This window comes from Salvelinus sp. IW2-2015, unplaced genomic scaffold (assembly GCF_002910315.2).
Source record: "Salvelinus sp. IW2-2015 unplaced genomic scaffold, ASM291031v2 Un_scaffold1167, whole genome shotgun sequence".
Taxonomy (NCBI): Eukaryota; Metazoa; Chordata; class Actinopteri; order Salmoniformes; family Salmonidae; genus Salvelinus; species Salvelinus sp. IW2-2015.
In genome coordinates this window covers 241,938-265,310 of record NW_019942761.1, presented here as the reverse complement: position 1 = coordinate 265,310, position 23,373 = coordinate 241,938, and the positions used below count along the sequence as shown (strand labels likewise).

At 43.8% G+C, this 23,373-nt stretch overlaps 1 protein-coding gene across 1 annotated transcript in view; it reads right to left on the bottom strand.

Moving 5' to 3' along the window:
• The window catches only part of LOC112069948 (voltage-gated inwardly rectifying potassium channel KCNH7-like), a gene marked incomplete at its 3' end in the record, with an annotated part of 60,711 nt that extends 54,973 nt beyond the window's left edge, over positions 1 to 5,738 (bottom strand). Inside the window, exons 1-2 of the mRNA XM_070438776.1 lie at positions 5,251 to 5,738; positions 4,324 to 4,554 (exon numbers count right to left, since the gene is read on the bottom strand). Of these exons, the coding sequence (XP_070294877.1) occupies positions 4,324 to 4,554; positions 5,251 to 5,326 (307 nt within the window). The remainder of the gene's footprint in view (positions 1 to 4,323; positions 4,555 to 5,250) is intronic.
• Positions 5,739 to 23,373: the final 17,635 nt, after the last annotated feature.

Sequence of the window (23,373 nt, the reverse complement as noted above, 5' to 3'; positions counted from 1 at the left end):
ATGGCGGAAACCCAGAGTGAATGATAGGGACTTTAATGTAGCCAATGAATGCAAAATGATTGTCTCACTGATATTATAAAGTACCACAACAAAACTGAAGAAAGACAATAACTAAACAGATTGGACATAAAAACACACACACACACACACACACACACACACACACACACACACACACACACACACACACACACACACACACACCACACCAACACACCACACCACCAACACACACACACACACACACACACAACACACACCACACACACACCACCCACACACACACACCACACACACACACACACAGGATAGAGGGGACATTTAATTTCTCAAGTGTGAAGGATGAGACTGGTAGTCAATGTAATGTTTTGTTTTTAAAAATGCCACTGATTGGAACGAGTCATTATTGTGGCACCTACATATCTAGACAGACAGTGCAACAGAGAGAGATAGAGAGCGAAAACAAACCGATTTTGATTAACTCCCATATCTACTGGGTGAAATACCACAGTGTGCAATCACAGCAGCAATATTTGTGACCTGTTGCCAAAGAAAATGTCAAACAGTGAAGAACAATCACCATTGTAAATACAACCCTTATTTATACGTATTTATTTTCCCAACACCTATATATACATAATATGACATCTGTAATGTCTTTATTATTTTGAACTTCTGTGAGTGTAATGTTTACTGTTCATTTTTATTGTTTATTTCACTTTTGTATATTATCTACTCCACTTTCTTTGGCAATGTTAACATATGTTTCCCATGCCAATAAAGCCCATTGAATTGAATTGGAGAGAAAGTGAGCGAGATAGAGGGGGGAGAGAGCAAGCAGAGAAAAGAGAGCATGGAGCAGAAAGAGTGAGCATAGAGAGAGAGAGAGAGAGAGAGAGAGAGAGAGAGAGGAGAGAGAGAGAGTGCAGAGAGAACTAGAGATAGAGCATGGAGATAGAGAGAGAGAGATAGAGAGAGAGAGAACAGAGAGAGAGATAGAGAGAGAGAGACAGAGAGGGGAGAGAGCATGGTGAGAAGAGAGAGAGAGAGAGAGAGAGGAGAGAGGTAAAAGTGAGTGTTTGTGTTGAATCAGGTATGCAAAACCCTGAAATGCTACAGTCACCAACTCGTTGTCCTCTCTCTCTCTGTTTACCTAATGTGTTTGTGGTTTGGGCATGTCTGACCCTCTGGTCTAGTGGAATGTTGACTTACCCCCGTGTGTGTCACCCTCGTGACTGCCCAGCACACAATAAAAAATGGGCCCAATAACCCTATGGGCCCTCGTCAAAAGCAGTGGACTAAATGAGGAATAAGGAGTAATTTGGATGCAGATCAGGATGTTTATGCATGAGGAATGGTGATTGGCCACACAGCATGTATGGGTTTCTCTACTCACCCAATCCCCACAGTCTGCTCTGCATAATAGAGGTTAAGGCTGTTTGATTATTCCATTTGAATATATGAATACGTTGAGAAATTCAAATTGAGAAATGATGTATTATAGTGGTGAATCCACACACACACAACACACACACCACCACACACCACACCACACACACACACACCACACACCACACACACACACACACACACACACACACACACACACACACAACACCGACTACATTCAACTGAACTGGCATTCGATTCAATAGAATAGTCTGCGTGTAATAGGATAGGTTTAGATTAAGCATTTGTAAAACATGATGTTGTTGTGTGACAGAATTTTCACGACTGTCATTACACTACTTCAGCAGAGTGAGAGACATGGAAGGAAAACAGAAGAGAACTCTACAGCGAGCGTTCATCAGACCAACCTGAAACACGGATGAATGTGAAGACTGTAAATGGATCCCATCGCAGCACAGAGGCATCAAGCTCTGGTTTCCTCTTGATTCAATTTTAAAAAGGGACCGAATCGGAACGAGTGACGTCACCACGCACGCACTACATGATGTATAGTGATTACAATAAGATTGTCTTGTTCCATCTCCAAAAGAACAAGCCACCTGYATGGCCTTAAGTGTTTCTGCTGTTGTAGTATTCAGGACACGCAGAGAGACAGCAGGGAACTGAAAGACAACTGAAATGTGCCACTTTGGATGGTACATTTGAAAGAAGTCAAGATTGGTAGTATAATACAGATGGTGTGAAGATCATTACAATGTTGCATCACACTAGGCACCTCTATACTGTATGATGCGAGGTAAGCAGACATTTTGGTTCCTTGAATGCAYAGCAGTTCCGAGCGAGAGGCATAACTCACTTACTAAAGGACTACGCAATACCTAATGTCTGATGGGAGCACAGGAAATGGTTCGAGGAGGACTTTGTGCTGTAACTTTATAATAGAACCAAGCTTGAAGAGGAACACCAAAGGTTCCCCGAAAGGACACGATGTCAACCCATAATAGATTCATCTGCCTGACAAAATTCTGCTGAGGCAAGAAAATCCTTCACRGTTTGTAAAGGACAGAGACCGGTTGTCAGGACCACAGGTCAGGGGATTACTGTAAATTGGAGGAGATTGGCCTGCAGGCTCCAAGTGGTCCATCGGAGAATCACCCACGCCACAATCACATCTCCCTCTGCAACACAATATCAGAGAGAAATCGGATTTCCACCCAGGCCCAACCATGCCTATGCCCCTGATGTGTATACCAGCCATGTCGTTTTACCATGCTTAAACCCACAATATGAGTATTTTATAATGTAACGCCTATGATCAAATTAATTGTTATAAGGAGGTGAAAATCCTGTCTGTGTTATGAGAGGTTTGTGACCCTCCCTAGACGGCTCATGGTCTGAGTCCCAAATAGCACCATATTCCCTACTTGTATACTACTTTTCACCACAGCCCTATAGGTCCTGGTCAAAAGGAGTGCACTATATAGGGAAAAGGGTGCCCTTTGGAACRCAACTTATGGAGTCAGGAAGTTTAGACACTGAGGTAATTAGAGCCTTACAGCTCCAGCAACGATAATGAGGACCCCTCTCTCTCTACCCCTCCAATCTTTCTTTTCATCCCTTCATCCCAACTCTAGGGGCCGGMCTGGCCAGCGAAAGATAGCAGGACAGACACTATTGATTCATTCTCCCAACACGGCAGGTTTGAAGATCAATGCAACATGAAGGTATTTGTGTCCTCATTAAGCGATCGAAGCCTGTGAGGCCTCTCCTATGTTGGGAAAACACACTGCAGAGTTGGTCCATTCGGAGGCTTTGGAGCACTGATATGAGTTTGTGGTAATGAGGTGTTTATTGCCATGGCTACATCACAACCCATGTATTCATCCTCACYTCTATACCTAGCTAAATCACTTTATCAGACSCCCAGACYTMGACAAGCCAACTACGTCCKGGCGTAGTAACAGTACAAGTCCCTAGTTCCCTCAAACATTCTCCCACGTCGTCCTCTCTTTCTTYACCTTCATWCCTCCGTCATCCATCTCTCCAGTACTGTCCTCYACCCTACCTGTCCACATCCCCCTATCCACATGCAGGGTTCTCCCCAGGATTTCTTTAACAAGGTGTAAATATCGTGTCAGCACACAGCAACCCATGTTTCATGACCAGTCACMAACTTTAACCCCGCTTCAACCAGCTCTTATAAAACTGTTCATCCCTTGTAGGTGGAAATGTCAGCTAGGCCAGCGATTACAAACACCTTGACCATTACGCAACCGCTACAAGCTTAGTCATCTGGATAGGAAGGAATATCATYGTTAGAGGGCACAGCATGCACCCTGGGTGACTCTGGTTATTGGATATGGGAGAGGCGGTTTAAACTTTCACTCTGCCACTCGCTAAGCATGTGACCCATCAAAACAATAGCAGCTGTCATGCCAACTCATAATCTCCATGGAAAATTCAGAAGCGGCTTAAACTACACGACTCATTCAATTATATGTCACCTTTTCATGTATTTAGCCAAGAGGCAATGGAATTGACCAGTTTATTTTTGTTTCTAGGTTTGTGCAAGATTCAATTTCCTATTCCGTGAATGGAGATGCAATTGTCTTCACAAATAGATACTGTGTTTTTCTACTTCAAAAGCTCCAGACAGAACCCCCCCCCCATCTGAGCGGCAATAAATGAGATGTCATACATACACCTCTGTCAGGGTTTTTGTTCAACACAAATGACCTACTGAAKTGTTTACTTCAGAAAAGTCCCTTGTCATGCCAAGCCCATTCCATTTCCTGTCTCTCCTGCATTATTCTGTCACTATTYACTGACCCTTATTTTGCTTCAATTTTCTCATATAAATACAAAAGCATGAGCAACAAGCCCAGTGGGGAGGACTCCGTAGTCCGTACTCACCATCCTTGCGGTGGTAGGTGATCTCCACCTTGCGCTCCTCAGACCCCATCAGAGCCTGGGCTACCTGGGCGATGGCATGCCTGTTGGTGAACTCTCCATGGAGGAAGTCACAGGTGCACGGCCTCTGCATCACGTCCGGCCGCGAGAAGCCGGTCATCTCACAGAAGCCATCGTTGCAGTAGATGATGGCGCAGTTCTGAACCCGGGCATTGGCTATAATGAATTTCTTATCTGTGAAGGTATAGAAGGGTGTATGATCATAGTGGGGTTAGGATGGGTAGGTTAACACATTCATGGTAGCATCAGAGGTATGTGATATAATACCACTCTGCATGATGCTTTATATACAGAAGAAAATATACACTGTATTATAAATCACTCAAAAATATACAGATGATCAATTAAACATTTCTCTTTCAGTCCTATCATGGCTAAGGGTGCATTGCTTCAGTATTTGTTAATGGAGGTGTGTGCTCCATTCTTCTTGATTAATGTTCATGCCATAGCCATACTATAAAACAGAGAGATCCACATTTAATAACTGCCACCTAACCACCTGACCCTAACCATTTCAAATGTGGGAGTATTTGAAAAAGGTTATGTATGTTATATTGGATACTACTTATTGCCATGTAATCTTGTGGAGAAACATAAGTTGTTGCTACTTCGAAGTACCTCAATGACATCCCATATTTAAATGATTTTAACCTCAACTCTCCCACTTCTTAAGTATCACAAGCGCAACAATATTAGCTCTACTCTTACTGATTGTTAAAAAATGTGTTGTCGAAATACCAATATTCAGATAAAAAATATTAACTTCATTTATTTTGTACGTGTGCAAGCAAGGAAAACACATTTTCCCACCATTATGAATATTGTGAATTTAAAGATACATTATTGTGAAAACACAAAGATAATACTCACTTTGTCCCTCAAATTTCTTTATAATTATCCCCAAAAAGGTGTTTTGTGGCGCAACATGACCTCTCCGAACAGGCATGATTATTCCCAAAAATAAGAAAGATTCCGCTGTCCAAGTAGGAACGCACCTTTCTCCTGAGACTCAAGTTCTAGTGGCTCCAACCGCTAAAGTCTGAATGCCTCCCCTTTGTCTACACTCATTCTTAGGAAATCTCCCCCTCTTAGCTCTTCCGACCTTTTCCTTATTTCAACATWAATATGGTCCGGCTAGGGCGCATTTTGAAGCCTTCAAAGTGCACTTCGACAGCATTGACTCTGGAGTAAAATGTTGTTGCACAGCGTAGTTTCTCCAACATTTCAAAACGATCATGTGAGGGACCCTGCCGCCGCTCTATAGCGTTGCGCTCGCTGCTACTGCTGCTGTTGTGGAGAATGATGCCCGCCGTGCCACCGACAGTGACGTTACCCCGCTCAGGCAGCGCTCAGCTCGTGCACCTCGCGATCAAGGCTGTGGAGGAAAGCATATATCCATGCGTTAAGAAGGAGCTATGGGTGACGCCAGGCCAGGGCAATAAAGCTGTATCGTTTATTTTTTACATTGACCCATGGAAAACACGTGGGTTTATGTCTCACGTTGACTGTGGCATGCCTGTAACTGCCAATGCATATAATGCATAAGATGACTGCATGAGTTTTAGACATACTGTAGTTGTTTATCAGATACAGAGAAAGATACCGTTCCACAAATGAATCAATGGAAACAGGCTACTGCACTAATGCCAGGGCAATAAAGCTGTATCGTTTATTTTTTACATTGACCCATGGAAAACACGTGGGTTTATGTCTCACGTTGACTGTGGCATGCCTGTAACTGCCAATGCATATAATGCATAAGATGACTGCATGAGTTTTAGACATACTGTAGTTGTTTATCAGATACAGAGAAAGATACCGTTCCACAAATGAATCAATGGAAACAGGCTACTGCACTAATGATTCTTTGAAACACAGGCTACAGCACTAATGATTCCTTGAAACACCGGCTACAGCACGAATGATTATTTGAAACACAGGCAACAGCACTAATGATTCTTTGAAACACAGGCTACTGCACTAATGATTCTTTGAAACACAGGCTACTGCACKAATGATTCTTTGAAACACAGGCTACAGCACTAATGATTATTTCAAGTTACAAAGAGGGGGAAAACGTTGTGGATGTGGTTCCCTGTCCATGGTGCTGAAGTTGTAACAAAACTCATTTTAGAAGGACTCACACGCACAAGCTCCCTCTTAAAACATCTGTCTCAGAATCTCTGCACAACCTCACCATCCATCTGGTCCACTGAGAAAACAATRCAATAGCCAGGCTGCAGGGCAAGATASTAAGGCGCACAAAGCARAGASAAAGTCAGGATTTAGAACCTTTGCGTCCCTCAATGATTACCATACGGAGCAGTCATTCCGATGAGTCTCTCTACACTGTAAGACTTGTCTGTCATTTCAACAGTAAAACWCTGTAGAATGCACAGTAAAATGCTGCACATGTGTTTTACTGCGTTAATGTTGTAGATTGCACTGCATTATGGGTAAAATGCAGAAAAATACTGTTATTAACTGTTATTTGAAGCCTCCTGTAAAAGCTTATAGCTACTGTCGATTCAAAGTTTCAGTTTCAGACGCCAACCTCATACTGTCGGGTGAGACACGTGAAGCTCAGACTATTTTAGTAAATATCTTCTAGCAGTGGTGAAGTGRAARAATATTTGTATCWCATGCTGGTTTGGTACTGCACCTGACTTGTTTATAAGTATCTTTACTGATAGCCAACTTTGGAACCTGCATGTTTTCTTAGCTAACCATRTGTGTTAACTTTTGCACTGTTAGTTAGAGCCTGTAAGTAAGCATTTCACTGTAAGGTTTACGCTACACCTGTKGTTTTCGGCGCACGTGACAAATACACGTTGATTTGATTTGATTTGTTACTTCTATTGTCAATTATATTGTTAATTGTTTTTTTATGTTGTTACTAATTTGAATAAATGTATTTTATGTGCAAATGTATTTTTTATTTTTTTTACATTTAGATTTCAGGGAGAATTTCACTGTAAATCTACAGCATTATACTGGCACCAGAGTTGCCAGTTTAATACTGTAATTTTGCTTTATAGAAGCAATGCTGTAATATATTTGACAGAGCAATTTTCCCGACTGTAAAACATATTACAGTATTCCTGCTGTACATTTAATATTTATTTGTAAAAGTATAAATTACTAAAGTTACAATTGATTACCTGTTAATTACCAAAATTAAGTCAAATTCCGGTAACGCTGGTAAATTACGGGTAGATTTGCAAACCTACGTTTACTTAACTGAAGTTCATTTGAAAAAGTAGTTCACTACATCCAAACTACTTAGTCATAAATTACAATCACACACACAACACGCAACGCAGCACGCACGCACGCACGCCACGCACACACACACACACCACCAACACACACACACCACACACCACACACCACACACACACACAACACACACACACCACACACACCAACACACACACACCACACACACAACACACACCACACACACGCACGCACACACACGCACGCACACGCGCACACACACACACACACACACAAATTGCTGAAAAGGGCATGACTGTCCCACAGTCTGAATCACATTAAGGGCCGGTGTGACAGCCTTTTATGAACTGTGCTTATTTCACACACCCAACTCACTGATTAGACTGGCACTGTTTTGGCACCGCCACACAATCTGTCACAGCATTCACAGGGTGAAACAGGAGACAGAGAACAAGATCTGAGTGTGAATAAGAACAAATTGTCCTTTCCGACAACAATCTGAATGAAGCACCATAACATCTGAGCTTCTGAGCCAAAAACATTCTAAGAAGCAGCAAAAACAGACAAAAGGCGTCTGAATCCTAGCATTCTACYTCAATGAAATGGCAGTCTGCATACTGTATGTTGTTGATTATTTTTGCWATCTGTTCAGACACGTGGATRTGGGAAATATAGTTCACATCGAGAGGTTATTTCCATGTATTGAAAGCTGCAGTGATCCCTACGACTATACATGAAGTGGACCAAYAGGAATGTGTTCTACTGTCATCTATATCACCAGCAAGACAATAAGCCTGGGAACAGTTTCTCTCTATCTTATTTGCATGCGAGAGACCCGTAGACTGCAGCTGTGACGGCAGATAGTGCTTACTGAAGTTACCCACAAAATKATTTCTCTGGGCAAAAGTAAAAGACGTGTAGCGAGCTACAWTTCTGAGAGACATTTCCCCCTGACGCTTGTCCATGATAGCTGTTACAGCATTTATTAAAAATTAACACAGCTTGGTGTAATCCTTCTCTCAGGAGTCACGTTCGACTCATTCATGAGTGAAATGCAGAGAGAGAGGGCAGTGGCTGAATATGTTCGAATGAGATAGGGAGGGAGGGAGGGAGGGAGGGAGGGATTAAAAGGAGAGATAGAGGCTGTGTTCCATTCACCCAAATACCCACAGTGCATTATTTAGGTGGAGAAATAGAAAGGGCGATGGAACGGAAAAAAGGGAGGGAGCGGTTAAAAAGGGAGGGAGAGGTTAAAAAGGGAGGGAGCGGTTAAAAAGGGAGGGAGCGGTTAAAAAGGGAGGGAGCGGTTAAAAAGGGAGGGAGCGGTTAAAAAGGGAGGGAGCAGTTAAAAAGAGATGAGGAGAGATAATCTTTTGTAATTCTAAGATTTCATTGATACAGTCTGGCTTGTTTTACACAATGTTACAAAATATTTGTTCAATATTTACGACATACTAATCATGAGAAGAAAAGGCTTACGCTGCATATGCAGATGTAGGATTTTAATTTGAGCACCAAATAATCCTGCAGCAACAGGATTTGAACGTTTAGTTCATAATGTTGCTTGATCGGTGGTTAGGTTATTAGTTGGCAGTGGTGTAAAGTACTTAATTAAAAATACTTGAAAGTACTACTTTTGTACTACGTTTTTTGGGGTGTCTGTACTTTACTTTACTATTTATATTTTTGAAAACTTTTACTTTTACTTCACCACATTCCTAAAGAAAATAATGAATTTTCTACTCCATACATTTTCCCTGACACCCAAAAGTACTTGTTACATTTTGAATGATTAGCAGGACAGAAAAATTGTCCAATWCACGCTCTTAACCCTTGTGTGGTGTTCGGGTCTGTGGGACCCATTTTCAATGTTTACTAAAATAAAAATKATACAATTCATTATTTTTTCAACCTGAGACTTGGTTCATTCAGCCAGCCCCAGGACCAGCCCGTCAGCAACCTGCAGGAGGAGAAATATGTATGTCAAAAATTGTTTCAATTGTCTTCTTGCCCAAGGAATGAGCCACCCCGCATGGCTGCCAATGTGATAAGGATGCAACCAGGGTCGACGCAGTTGGCGGTTACTCCTTTGCAGGACATAAAGTCTTCTTTTGAACTCTTCAACCCAGACACCATCCAGAAAATAATTATGGACTGCTCTAATTTGGAGGCAAGGCGTGTTTTTGGAGAAGAGATGGAAGGAGATGGACCAAACATGCATACTTTGGGGTTCTTATCCTTGCTGGTGTTATCAGATCCAATGGGGAATCCACAGAATCCCTGTAGGATGCAGAAACTGGGAGAGAACTTTTCCCGTGCAACAATGTCTCTGTAAAACTTCCACATTATTTTCAGGATTATCCTCTTTGATTACCGAGACACCAGACCAGCTCGGCGGCAGAGAGAGAAGCTAGATGCAATCAGGTCAGTGTGGGACAAGTGGGTGGACCGCCTTCCCCTGTTTTACAACCCTGGGCCCAACGTTACTGCTGATGAGCAGCTTATGCCATTTAGGGGCCGCTGCCCCTTCAGGCAGTACATACCATTCTAAACCCACAAAATATGGAATCAAGATCTGGTCTGCTTCATCATATGTGTGGAACATGCAAGTGTATATGGGGAAGCCAGATGGAGAAGCCCCTGAGAAGAACCAAGGGATRCGRGTTGTCCTGGAAGTGACACAGGGGCTCCGTGGCCACAACATCACATGCAATAACTTTTTTACTTTGCACAAGCGGTGACAGGAGCTCGTCAAGAGGAAGCTGACGATGGTTGGAACAGTACGAAAAAAYAAGCCAGRGCTCTCAACTCAAGCTGTTGAATGCACGGAACAGGCCTATCAATTCCTCTAAGTTTGTGTTCACGGCCGACACGTCCCTAGTGTCCTACATGCCAAAGAAAGACAAAAATGTGGTACCCATGAGTACGCTGCATAGGGATGGGAGAATCTGTGGCCAGGAACATCAAAAAACTGAAATCATAATGGATTACAATGCCACAAATGGAGGGGTGGACAATTTAGACAAGCTGGTGACTGGCTGCAGCTGCAAAAGAAGAACCCTACACTGGCCACTTGTKATATTCTTCAACATCTTGGACATCTTGGCATTCAACGCGTTTGTCATCTGGATGGCGTTGAACCCAGATTGGAACAGAGGGAAGCTCCAGAGGAGACGCCTCTTTCTCGAGGAGCTGGGCAAGGCATTGGTAAGACCTCAAATCCAGAGCAGGCAACATATCCCAAGGACCCCAGCTTCTGCAGCCATCATGAGGAGGATTCAGGAGGAGGATGCTGGTGCCCCATCCGCCCATCCACCCGACCACAGAACCAACAACTCCAATACCGGAAGTAATTATGATGTTGTTGATGTGTGTGTTCTGACTCTCCTACCTTGGCCTGCTGTAACTATATATGTGAGTGAGTAAGTGAGTGAATGAGTGAGTGAGTGAGTGAGTGAGTGAGGGAGTGAGTGAAGTGAGTGAGTGAGTGAGTGAGGAGTGAGTGAGTGACGTGAGTGAGTGAGTGAGTGAGTGAGTGAAGTGAGTGAGTGAGTGAGTGAAGGAGTAGAGTGAGTGGAGTGAGTGAGTGGTGAGTGAGTGTGAGTGAGTGAGTGAGTGAGTGAGGAATGAGTGATGAGTTAGATGTTAGGTAAAATCCTGAACTAAGTGTTTTCATCATTCTAGATTGCAGCCGGTAGCAACAAGAAGAAGGCTGCGATGTGTGTGGACCCAAAAAGTGACAGGAAGACACAGTAACATGCATCAAGTGCAAGAAATACATTTGCAACACACAACACAGTAAACTCTGTCCCTTATGTGGTGTATGGACCAGCCTTAATTTGTGTTCAATGTGGCTCATTTATCATTTCCATAAAATACTGTATGTAAAATTTGTCCTTCCAGTWTGTTCAGTTCAAAGCAATAAACATCAATAGTGATGAAAACCTAGTTTCATTTATATTTGTTCAAGATCAACATGATTTATTCCACCCATGTCTTGATTATAATGGATTTTTGTTTACAAAAAATCWAATTTTATCCCAAAAAACAAAGAGCATTTTTATTGATAAATGTGATCTAGCAGAGGTAAATGGCAAATATTAACCATGTATGCTGTTTATATTGCTCGTAATTGAYTTAAGTCAACATCTAAGTATTAAGTATTAAGTATTTTTATGTAAATTGATATGGCTGTATTGTTWAAAAAAAACAATAATGTTGTTGGTCCATCAGACCAGCGAACATTGGGTGGATAACAAAAACATGAACACCACACAAGGTTTAAAGAGAAAATCCCWTGTCATCCCTACTGCATCTGATCTGGCAGACTCACGAAACACAAATGCTTAATTTTTWAATKATGTCTGAGTGTTGGGATGTGTAAATATCCGGCTATCCGTAAATWWAAAAAACAAGAAGATTGTGCCATCTGGTTTGCTTAATATAAGACATTTGAAATGATTTATACTTTTACTACTGATACTTAAGTATATTTTWCCAATTACATTTACTTTGATACTTAAGTATATTTAAAATCAAATACTTTTACACTTTTACTCAATAAATATTTTATTTCACTTTTACTTGAGTCATTTTCCAGTACTGTATCTTTACTTTTTCTCAAGTATGACAATTGGGTACTTTTCCCACCACTGTTAGTTRGATATATAAAAAATGCAATACTGTTAATTTAACTGTGTGTAAGTGTGGTTTTTCAGTGAATTTATTTAACTCATGAAAGCTCATCTGCATTTAACTTCCGGGTGTCCGCCGGTTTGTTTTCTGAAACGAGAATATCCAATCATAAGTTTGCATCTGTCTCTCTGTCAGCCCATTCATTTTTAGTGAATCTGTTGTCAGTATGTGGAGCAATTTAGAAACAGCAGCCAAGGCCTTTAATCCACAGATCACACCAGGGCAAATACCTCGCTGCTCCCAGGAATGACCCCTTTCTCCTCTTTTTCTCACTCAATCTATTGCTCTATCTCTCTCTCTCTCTCTCTCCTTCCCTCTCTCTCTCTCTATCGCTCTGTGGATATTAACACATGTGCACATGTTTAGGTTTTGGCACATCTTTATATTGGGCTCCCGAGTGGCACAGGGGTCTARGGCACTGYATCTCAGTGCTAGAGGCGTCACTACAGACCCTGGTTAGATTCCAGGCTGTATCACAACCGGCCGTGATTGGGAGTCCCATAGGGTGGCGCACAATTGGCCCAGCGTCGTCCGGGTTTGGCCGGGGTAGGCCGTCATTGCAAATAAGAATTTGTTCTTAACTGACTTGCCTAGTCAATTAAAGGTCAAATAAATAACATAAATATTAATGCTCATATTTAGCCTAGTAAATAGCTTTCAAAGGTCAAATCTACAGGTAACTGCTAAAATAAAGGAAGAACCAACATAAAGTGTCTTAATTAATAGGTYGTTGGGCCAACACAAGCCAGAACAGCTTCAATGAGGCTTGGTATGGATTCTACAAGTGTCTGGAACAAGCTGTTGTAACCTTTTTGTGCCCCACACATTTTCCACCGCTTTCTCCACTTTGGGTACAGGGTTGATGGGAAAGGATTGCTGCAGCCCAGGGGCCAAGGTGTTGGAATGGCAGTGATAGCCTGTCCTGTCACCTCCAGAGATACCAACGTTGTGTTGTGTGTGTTGTGTGCGTGCGTGCGTGCGGGTGCGTGCGTGCGTGCGTGCGTGCGTGCGTGCGTGCGTGCGGTGCGTGCGTTGCGTGCGTGCGTTGTGTGTGTGTGTGTGTGTCTGTGTGTGTGTTGTGTGTGTGTGTATCTGAATCCTTGTCTTCTGTCACTGTCACCATCCAGGCTAACAGGCCTTCCATGGTTCATCACCAGAGCAAGAAGTGTCACCCCCCCATTCCTCAGATGTATCACCCGGAACACTGCACTGCACCTTGTTTCAATCACCACACACCCAACACTCTGGGCCAAACGCTGTGGGTGTCTGGCAGGGTGAGAGTGAGGGGAATGTGGAGACATAGGATGTTCTCCTTGTGTAAAAATGTGTCGCCTCATAAGATGTTGAAAGGTACATGAAAAGTACATTGTAGRATTGAATGAACAGGACACTTTTAGGACAATGTGTTAAGTGGGTTTATTAGTTTCCTATTATAAGTATCAGACAGTTTGGGCCTGCCTAATTTCTCAGTAAAAAGCTGTACAACGTGTTGAGAGGAGGCATGGCTTAGAACCCTAATCATGAACATGTCCTCTAGGGGGGAAAACATATGTAAGCACATGGGAAGCCTGCTGCTGGTAGAATACTAAACGAGTGATACGCCTTATCTTATCTAATAGATGTGGACTCACAAAGAACTATCTAATGAATAGGTTTATTATGCAACACACACAGGTGGTGATGACTTAATCTGTCAAATTAAATAGCTGGAGAATGTTCTATAACAACATAATAAGGAATTGAAGAATGTCTTGYAATCCACTGAAACGTAATCTTGATCTTAGTTCTTTTGAGCTTGCTGGTTAATTCCATGGCCTTTTGTCTAAATCGTTTCGATCTATGTTTAATACAAATGTGGACAATAGTCATGAATGTCTCTCAAAGACATTCTATCATCTCACTCTGAACTCGTACGTTTGCTGCTATTCTTCAGGTACAGCATACTGCACAAGTGCATCTTTGGAACTTCAGATCGCACAGAAAAGTCATRACTGAGAGTGGATGAAGGAATTCAAAGAAATGAAACAGTAATACCAAAATGTATTACATACTGTGGACAACATCAWCCCTAGCCTATTTCTAATGGGCCTTTTTGCTGTATTGAGTCTATAATGGATGTCTCGGACACTCAAATRATGAAAGAGGATACAGATATGGCCCATTCTGACCACATAAATAAATGGATGAACCACAGGCTGGACGTTAGATGGACAATACTACCGGATTAGTGTAGTCATACAGCACACTCACATGGGCAAGGTATTTTTAGATGTTGTTTACACGGCAAATGATTCCATTCCTTGTAATCCCCTGTCTTTTGTCTGGACGTCGGTAGCTAGAGAGAGTACCCAGACAATTATACAAAGGTACCGTTTATACTGACTTTATAGAAGATTTATAAGATCCATCTTAATCATTTATAAATTACTTGTTTTGTTCAATGCTACAGTAGCTACAGTGTTTAGAATGCTCATATGTATTTATGTCATCATACATGCTAACTACGGTCCAGTGAGTCGACTGTGGCTATGATAGTCATCAAGTATGGAGATGATGCACCTGTCCCAAATGGAACCCTATTCCCTTTATAGTGCACTTCTTTTGACCAGGGCCGATAAAAGTAGCGCACTATAAAGGKAATAGGGTGCCATTTGGGACACGAKACGRAACATTTGAAACATTTGCGGCTCCTTCACATTTATCAAAAAATACACTGTTACTTCTATCTCTCCTGTGTCTTTAAGAGTGCCAAATGTAAAAACAATTGTMTAGTGGTCATTCCAGAAGATTTTGGCTCATTTCAGTGATATGCAAATAAGTCCAAATCTTTGTGGAATTAGTTTTTCTGTTGACAATGATTGCTGATGACACGAGAGCTAGGAGCTGCTTGAGAGCTGCGTTCAAGGACATGGGTAGTCCCAATACACAGGGGTGTATAGTGTGTGTGTGTGTGTGTGTATGTGTACAATCATCCTTGTCATCACATACAGTTTCGGGTTGCCTTGTCTATTGGAGGGTCTCTATGGAGACAGACTCATCACCCCCACCCATTCCCAAAACCCCCCTTACTCTCCCCCTCACCCTCCTAGCRTTCATTAGGCCCTGTTTTCTTGTCAAACCTCTGGCAGCTCTCCAACCCACCGAGTCAACCCACTATCTCGTCTCCCTCTGCCTGCTCCAGCCAGTCTGGGTGATCAGAGGTTGCCGTGGCAACTCTTCCTGTCCCTGTCTGGATCATCCCAAGATCCCCCCCCCTTACTCTCATCCCGCCCTACCTCCCTCCCTCCCTCTATTATAATAAGAATGTTCCTCTAAGAGACTAATGCTTTCTGATCTCTCTCCCTCTCCCTCCTCCTATCTTGTATGCTTTCTCTCTCTTTCTTTCCCTTTCTCTCCCTTTCTCTCTCTTACTCTCTCTCACTCTCTCTGTCTCTCCCCTCCACTCTCTCTTTCACCCCGTCAGTCAGAGTAGGAGCCAAGCCAGATCTGGGATCAGTGTTAAGACAGCTGCTGCTGGCCTCTAGGTGGTTTGTGTGGTCTGTCTGTAGCAGACAGGGAGGGAACCCAAGCCTTTATCAATGGCAGTTAAGACTGGAGCTTTAGAATCAGCCATAATGCAGCATGGGKTTTCCCATCATATGTCCTTTGTACAGAYATTAGTTTGAATCCATTCCTTGGCACTAGGTCGGATGGATGGTTGAAGAGGGATTGCCTGTTCTAAACGATGAAGACTGATAGAAAATCTCCTCTCTCCTGGTTTGCCTGGTAGTCATAGCTCTCTCTTCAGTATTTCAAGCTTTCATGCACACACGCACACGCACACACAAGCCCACGCACACAAAAGACAACCGTCATCAACCATCGTTAAACAAAGGACTTCAGAATGACAGTGCGGTTGGAATGATTTCTAAAAACGATCAATTCAGAGCTTGACAAGGTTTCATTCATTTGGAGACAGAGGAGGCTATTGACCTAGGCCCAACTTGATTTATATCTGTGGACACAGACGGATGAACACAAATGGCTACTATATAGTTAGCGCTATCAAATGATAAATGGAGGGGGAAATTGGACATCTCTCTCACTCATCTCTTTTATTAACATATTAGAATTGATACGGTAGTAAAGGATTATATTCATTTTTTTATTGATTATTTATATTAACTAGTTATAAACCCTATATAGATGGAATCTGGATGTAAAAYGTTACCCGATATTCRGTCTGAGGGTGAATCATGATTACACAATCACTGTACTGGAGAGAGTAAGCTTGCCTGCTGGCTGTATAGTTACGTTTATTTGGATCCCCATTAGCTATTGAAAATGCAGCAGCTACTCTTCCTGGAGTCCACATKAAATGTACAAATACATGACAATGTAGAGAACAGTGATACACAAGAACAACATAAGACATTCAATTAAAATTMAAATAAAATAACAGTTATATATTGGAAAGACACCAAAAGACAACAAAAATACTATTTACACATTCATATTCTTATATACAGCACCAGTCAAAAATTTGGACACACCTACTCATTCAAGGGTTTTTGTTTATTTTTGCTATTTTCTACATTGTAATAACACATATGGAATCATGTAGTAACAAAAAAAGTGTTAAACAAATATATATATATATATTTGTGATTCACTAAAGTTGACACCCTTTGCCTCGATGACAGCTTTGCACACTCTTGGCATTCTCTCAACCAGCTTCACCTGGAATGCTTTTCCAACAGTCTTGAGGGGGTTCCCACATATGCTAAGCACTTTTTGGATGCTTTTCCTTCACTCTGTGGTCCAACTCATCCCAGACCATCTCAATTGGGTTGAGGTCGGGTGATTGTGGAGGCAAGGTCACTTGATGCAGCACTCCATCACTCTCCTTCTTGGTCAAATAGCCCTTACACAGCCTGGCGGTGTGTTGGGTCATTGTCCTGTTGAAAAACAAATTATAGTCCCACTAAGCGCAAACCAGATGRGATGCTGTGGTAGTCATGCTGGTTAWGTGTGCCTTGAATTCTAAGTAAATCCCTGACAGTGTCACCAGTAAAGCACCTCCACACTATCACACATCCTCCTCCATGCTTCTATAAGGGCACAAGGCGAGACCCAGATGCAGACAGGGGAGGCAGATGGTTTGAGTCTTGATATTTATTAAACAATCCAAAAGGGGTAGGCAAKAGAATGGTTGTGGACAGGCAAAAGGTCAAAACCAGTTCAGAGTCCAGGAGGTACAGAGTGGCAGGCACGCTCGAGATCATGGCAGGCAGAATGGTCAGGCAGGTGGGTACGGAGTCCAGAAAACAGACATGGGTCAAAAACYGGGAGGACTAGCAAAAGAGAATAGAAGCAGGAGTACTGGAAAAATGCTGGTTGACTTGAAAAACTTAACAGACGAACTGGCACAGAGAGACAGGAAACACAGGGATATATCCACAAGGGATAATAAGCGACACCTGGAGGGGGTGGAGACAATCACAAGACAGTAGAAACAGATCAGGGTGTGACAGTAACCCCCCCCTAGTGGCGCCACCTGGTGTCCTACCTGGGCGCATACCTGATTGACCGGGGTGTAGGAGGTGGAAGATGAGGGCTGGATCGAGGATGTCTCTAGCGGGAACCCAGCATCTGTGCTCTGGGCAGTAACCCTCCCAGTCAACCAGGTACTGGAAACCCCTGCCCCGTGGTCGAACACCCAGGAGACGTTTCACCGTGTATGCCGGATGGCCATCAATGACACGGGAAGGGGGGTGGGCCTGGGGACAGAAGACACAGGTGAATACGGAGGGCACAGGATAACAAGAGACGGACAGCACTGGAACTAAGGACTCAGAGATGGGAAACGGACCAATGAAACGAGGGGACATACCCTCTGCCCAATGCGATAGTGGGGAGCTGGAGTCCGGCGGCGGTCAACTTGTTGACAATACCTGGAGTTGGTCTTGAGAAGTGCTACCTGAGCTCTTCTCCAGGTACGTCGACAGCGGCGGACGAACATCTGGGCCGAGGGTACGTTGACTTCCAGTTCTTGTTCTGGGAAGAGTGGAGGTTGATACCCCATGTTCTGGGAAGAGTGGAGGTTGATACCCCATGGAGCACTCAAAGCGAGTCCCGTGGCTGAACAGGGAAGGGTGTTCCGGGCATACTCCACCCAGACCAGTTGTCGGCTCCAGGTAGTGGGGTTGGTTGAGACCAGGCATCGTAGGGTGTTCTCCAGGTCCTGGCCGTTCGACTGGGGATGGAACCCGGAGTCGAGGCTGGCCGACGCCCCAATAAGGGTGCAGAACGCCTTCCAAAACTGAGACTAGAACTGAGGACCCCGGTCGAAAACCATATCCACCGGGAGTCCATGGATCCTGAAGAYGTGCTGCACCATGAGCTGGGCCATTTCCTTGGCAGACGGAAGTTTGGGGAGAGGGAGGAAATGAGCAGCCTTTGAGAAACGATCCAACACTGTCAGAATGACGGTGTTGCCATCAGACGGGGGTAGCTCAGTGACAAAATCCAGAGAGATATGAGACCAGGGACGATGAGGGACCAGTAGTGGCTGAAGAAGGCCAGAAGGAGCTTGCCGTGGAGTCTTGTTCTGGGCACACACCGTGCACGCGGCGACGAAGGCAGAGACGTCAGGAACYATTGTGGGCCACAAAAAACGTTGTCGGAGGAATGCTAGGGTACRGCGGGAACCAGGATGACAGGTCAGCCTGGAGGAATGAGCCCATTCCAGGACCCATGACCAGACTGAGTTAGGGACAAACAGCCGGTTAGCCGGGCCAYCTTCAGGTCCAGGCTGRGAACAGTGTGCCTTGCGAACCAGGGTCTCAATACCCCAACCCAATGAGGCTGCAAGGCATGAGGTAGGCAGAATGGTTTCGGAGACTGAGGGTTTGGCAGAGGAACTGTATAGGCGGGAGAGGGCATCAGGCTTCACATTCTTGAACCCTGGACGGTAGGAAATGGTGATGTTAAATATTGTAAACAGTAGAGCCCACCGGGCCTGCCTGGAGTTAAGGCGCTTTGCTGTATGGAGATATTCCAAATTTKTATGGTYGGTCCAGACCAGGAATGGCTGTTCTGCTCCTTCCAGACAGAGCCTCCACTCTTCTAATGCCATCTTGACCGCCAGGAGTTYTCGATTGCCTACATTGTAGTTCCTCTCTGCAGGATTGAGACGATGGGACAGGAAGGCACAGGGATGAAGCTTTTGGTCCTGGGCAGATCGCTGGGACAAGATGGCCCCCACTCCACCATCAGAAGCATCGATCTCTACCACAAAATGACGGGACRGATCCGGATGGATGAGGATGGGTGCTGTGGTGAACCGATGCTTCAGGTCCACAAAGGCTCTGTTCGACAGCTGGAGACCATGTGAACGGTACTTTGGGAGAGATGAGTGCAGAGAGGGGGGCCACCAGGGTGTTGTAACCCCGAATGAAAYGGCGGAAGAAGTTAGGAAAACCCAGGAAACGTTGCAACTGCACCCTGGACATAGGTTGAGGCCAATCCACCACTGCATTCACCTTTCCAGGACCACCTGAACATTTCCCTCAGTGATGACATATCCCAGAAAGGAGATTGTAGAGCGGTGGAACTCACACTTCTCGGCTTTCACAAACAATTGGTTCTCCAGGAGGCGCTGAAGAACCTGTTTGAAATGAAGAACATGTTTTTGAAAAAAACATGGATGTTGTCAAGGTAGACAAACACAAAATGGTTTAGCATGTCCCGGGGCACATCGTTTACCAGAGCCTGGAAGACAGTTGGTGAGTCCAAACGGCATAACCTGGTACTCATAATGTCTGCTGGCTGTGTTGAATGCTGTCTTCCACTCATCTCCTTCGCTTATCCGAACCAGGTGGTAGGCATTCTGAAGGTCCAGCTTGGAAAATAGGTGGCCCCCTGGAGAGGTTCAAAAGCCGAGGAGAGGAGTGGTAGRGGGTAATGATTCTTAATCTTAATGTCATTTAGATCCCGGTAGTCAATTTACCTTCTTGACCTTCTTCTCCACAAAGAAAAACGTGCACCAGCAGGAGATGCAGATGGACAGACGGCCCCAGTAGCCAGAGACTCCTCTATGTACTCCTCGATGGCCTTGGTCTCCGGCCCGGATAGAGAATATAGCCTACCACGAGGTGGTGTGGTATCTGGGAGGAGATCAATGGCACAATTATATGGACAGTGCTGGGGAAGAGAAGTAGCCAGTGCCTTGCTGAAGACCTCCAGGGGGTTGTGGTACTCTGTGGGGACAGCAGAGAAATCCGAGACTTGACTTAAGCCCTGAGGASACAGTCTCGGGGAAGGGTGAACTGCTTTGAGGCAATGGGAATGGCAGAACGGACTCCAACCAAGGGTTGAACTTGTGGTCCAGTCAATAACGGGGTTGTGTTTTTTGAGCCAAGAAAATCCCAAAACAACAGGAACATGGGGAGACAAAACAAGGAGAAGCTGTATAGCCTCACTGTGATTTCCTGAAACCTGTAGATTATCAGGAACAGTGCTGTGGGTAACTCTACCAATGGAGCGGCCATCCAGTGCTCTAGCGTCCATGGGAACAGAGAGGAGTTGAGTGGGGATACCTAATTCAGAAACTAGGGTACCATCCATAAAACTATCATCCGCCCCAGAGTCAATGAGCACCCGGAGAGATTTAGACTGGTCTCCCCACAGCAGTATAACAAAAAAAGGAGTGTGGTTGATGGGATTTAGAGGATTCCCAGTCTGRCYCACCAGAGTACTTGTACCTACTATAGAAATAGGTCTCTTAACTGGGCAGGTGGCTATATAATGTCCTGCAGCACCACAGTACAGACAACTSTTGGAACTTAGCCTATGTGARCGTTCCCTAGGCGATAACCTAGCTCTGTCCAGTTGCATAGGTTCCGGAGTATCTGACTCACCCATCGCCGATGATTCTTGAGGGAGCTCGGGTGGCTTCGGATCCTCTCGGAAAAACAGCCTTCGGGGACTTCCGGATTCCTTTGAAAGTGAGTGAGCCACTGCGTACCCTTAGACGTCCATGAATTCTAATAGTGACGGCGATGAGGGAATCAAGGTACACCGGTAATTCCAGATCAGCTAGCTCATCTTTTACCACCTCAGATAATCCGTGAAGAAGGTATCAAAAAGAGATTCCGGATTCCAGGCACTCTCGGTGGCCAATGTGCGAAATTCAACAGATATCTGCCCCTACGAGTCTGAGTACAACTACGTTTTCGGACACCTTTCCGGATACCGAGAATCGAACACCTCCTCATCCTATGCCATAGAAATCCTCCAGACGACACAAATGTCGGATTGTTGCTCCAAACTGCTTAGCCCAGGTGCGCCTCCCGACATTAGCGTTTAAATATACGCTATCTTCGAACGGTCACGAGGAAACGAAGATGGCTGTAGCTAAAAATAAGAGAGCATGAGAAGGAACCACCATGCAGAGATCATTGTTCACCTACTCTGCGTCTCTACTTGCGGAACCAAACATCTCAGATTTGACTCATCAGACTAAAGACAGATTTTCACTGGTCTATTGTTCATTGCTCGTGTTTCTTGGCCCAAGCAAGTCTCTTCTTCTTATTGGTGTCCTTTAGTAGTTTTTTTTTGTGCAGAAATTTACCATGAAGGCTGATTCACTAGTCCTCCTCTCGAACATTGATGTAGATGTCGTACTTGAACTCTGTGAAAGCATTATTTGGCTGCACTTAGGTGGTCTCTAATGAACTTGGGGTCCTCGCGCGAAGGTCTGTCTCTTTCTGTGCGTCACTGAGGCCGCATTTATCATAGGCTTAGATTGTGTGATCACTTGAAGAACTTTCAAGTTCTGAGTGTTTCCGCATCGACTGACCTTCATGCTTAACGTAATGATGGACTTTCACTTTCTCTTTGCTATTTGAGCTGGTCTGCCATAATAGGATTGGCTCTTACCAATAGACATTGCTGTTACCACCCTACTGTCACAAACAACTGATCGCTCAAAAATAAAGACATCACACTAAATTTTAATAAGAAGGCACACTGTATTTGAATGCCATTCAGGTACAACCTCTGAAGCGGTTGAGAGAATCCAAGATGTGCAAGACTGTCATAAGCGCAGGGTCGCTATTATGAAGAATCTCAAATATAAAATATTATTGATTTGCTTAACATGTTTGTGTTACTACATATCTTATATGTTTATTCATCAGTTGAGTCTTCATGTATTCTACATCGAAATAGTCAAAATAAAGAAAAACCCTGATATTAGTAGGTGTGACCAAACTTTTTACTGGTACTGTACATTATAGTTAAATTAGGCACTTTGAAAGAGCAGAGGCGCTGTGATACAAGTTTTGACGCTAAACTTGCTTTTTGCCTGAGTAACCTCTGGTGGCAGAGCATTCCACGATGACATGGTTCTATACATAACTGAGYGACTCATTAAATCTGTTTTTGTTTTGGGTACCGTGAAGAAACCCACAGTGGCGTGCCTAGTGGGGTATGTATGTCTGTTTGAAGTGTATGCAAATAGGTTATACAAGTGGTAATGCATTTTCAACACATAAATGTTTCTTAAAAAGACTRGAAGAGGAATAGTACATTTCTCCTCAACCCACAACCATGAAAGACTATCATGCATGTTGTTAGTGTTAGTTCTGTATGTGCAGTTAAGGGCAAGGTGTGCTGATCTGTTTTGAGCCAACTTCAACTTTGCTTGGTGTTCTTTGCTGCACTTGACCATATTACCGGACAGTAATCAAGMTGGGACAAGATCAGAGCCTGAGCATCTAGTACTGTCATTTTTGTGTCAAAAACGSAGAATATCTTTTTATAACGGACAGACATCTCCCCATCTTCACAACARCAACTTCGTCAATATGACTTGACCATGATAACTGACTATCCAATGTTACTTCTAGGAGCTCAACTTCTTCAACTTGTTCAATGGTCACACACTTTTTTGCACAACTCCAGTTGAGGTTTAGGTCTAAGAGAATGCTTTGAACCAGATGCAATGCTTTTGGCTTTAGATGTACAGTTGAAGTTGGAAGTTTACATACACCTTAGCCAAATACATTTAAACTC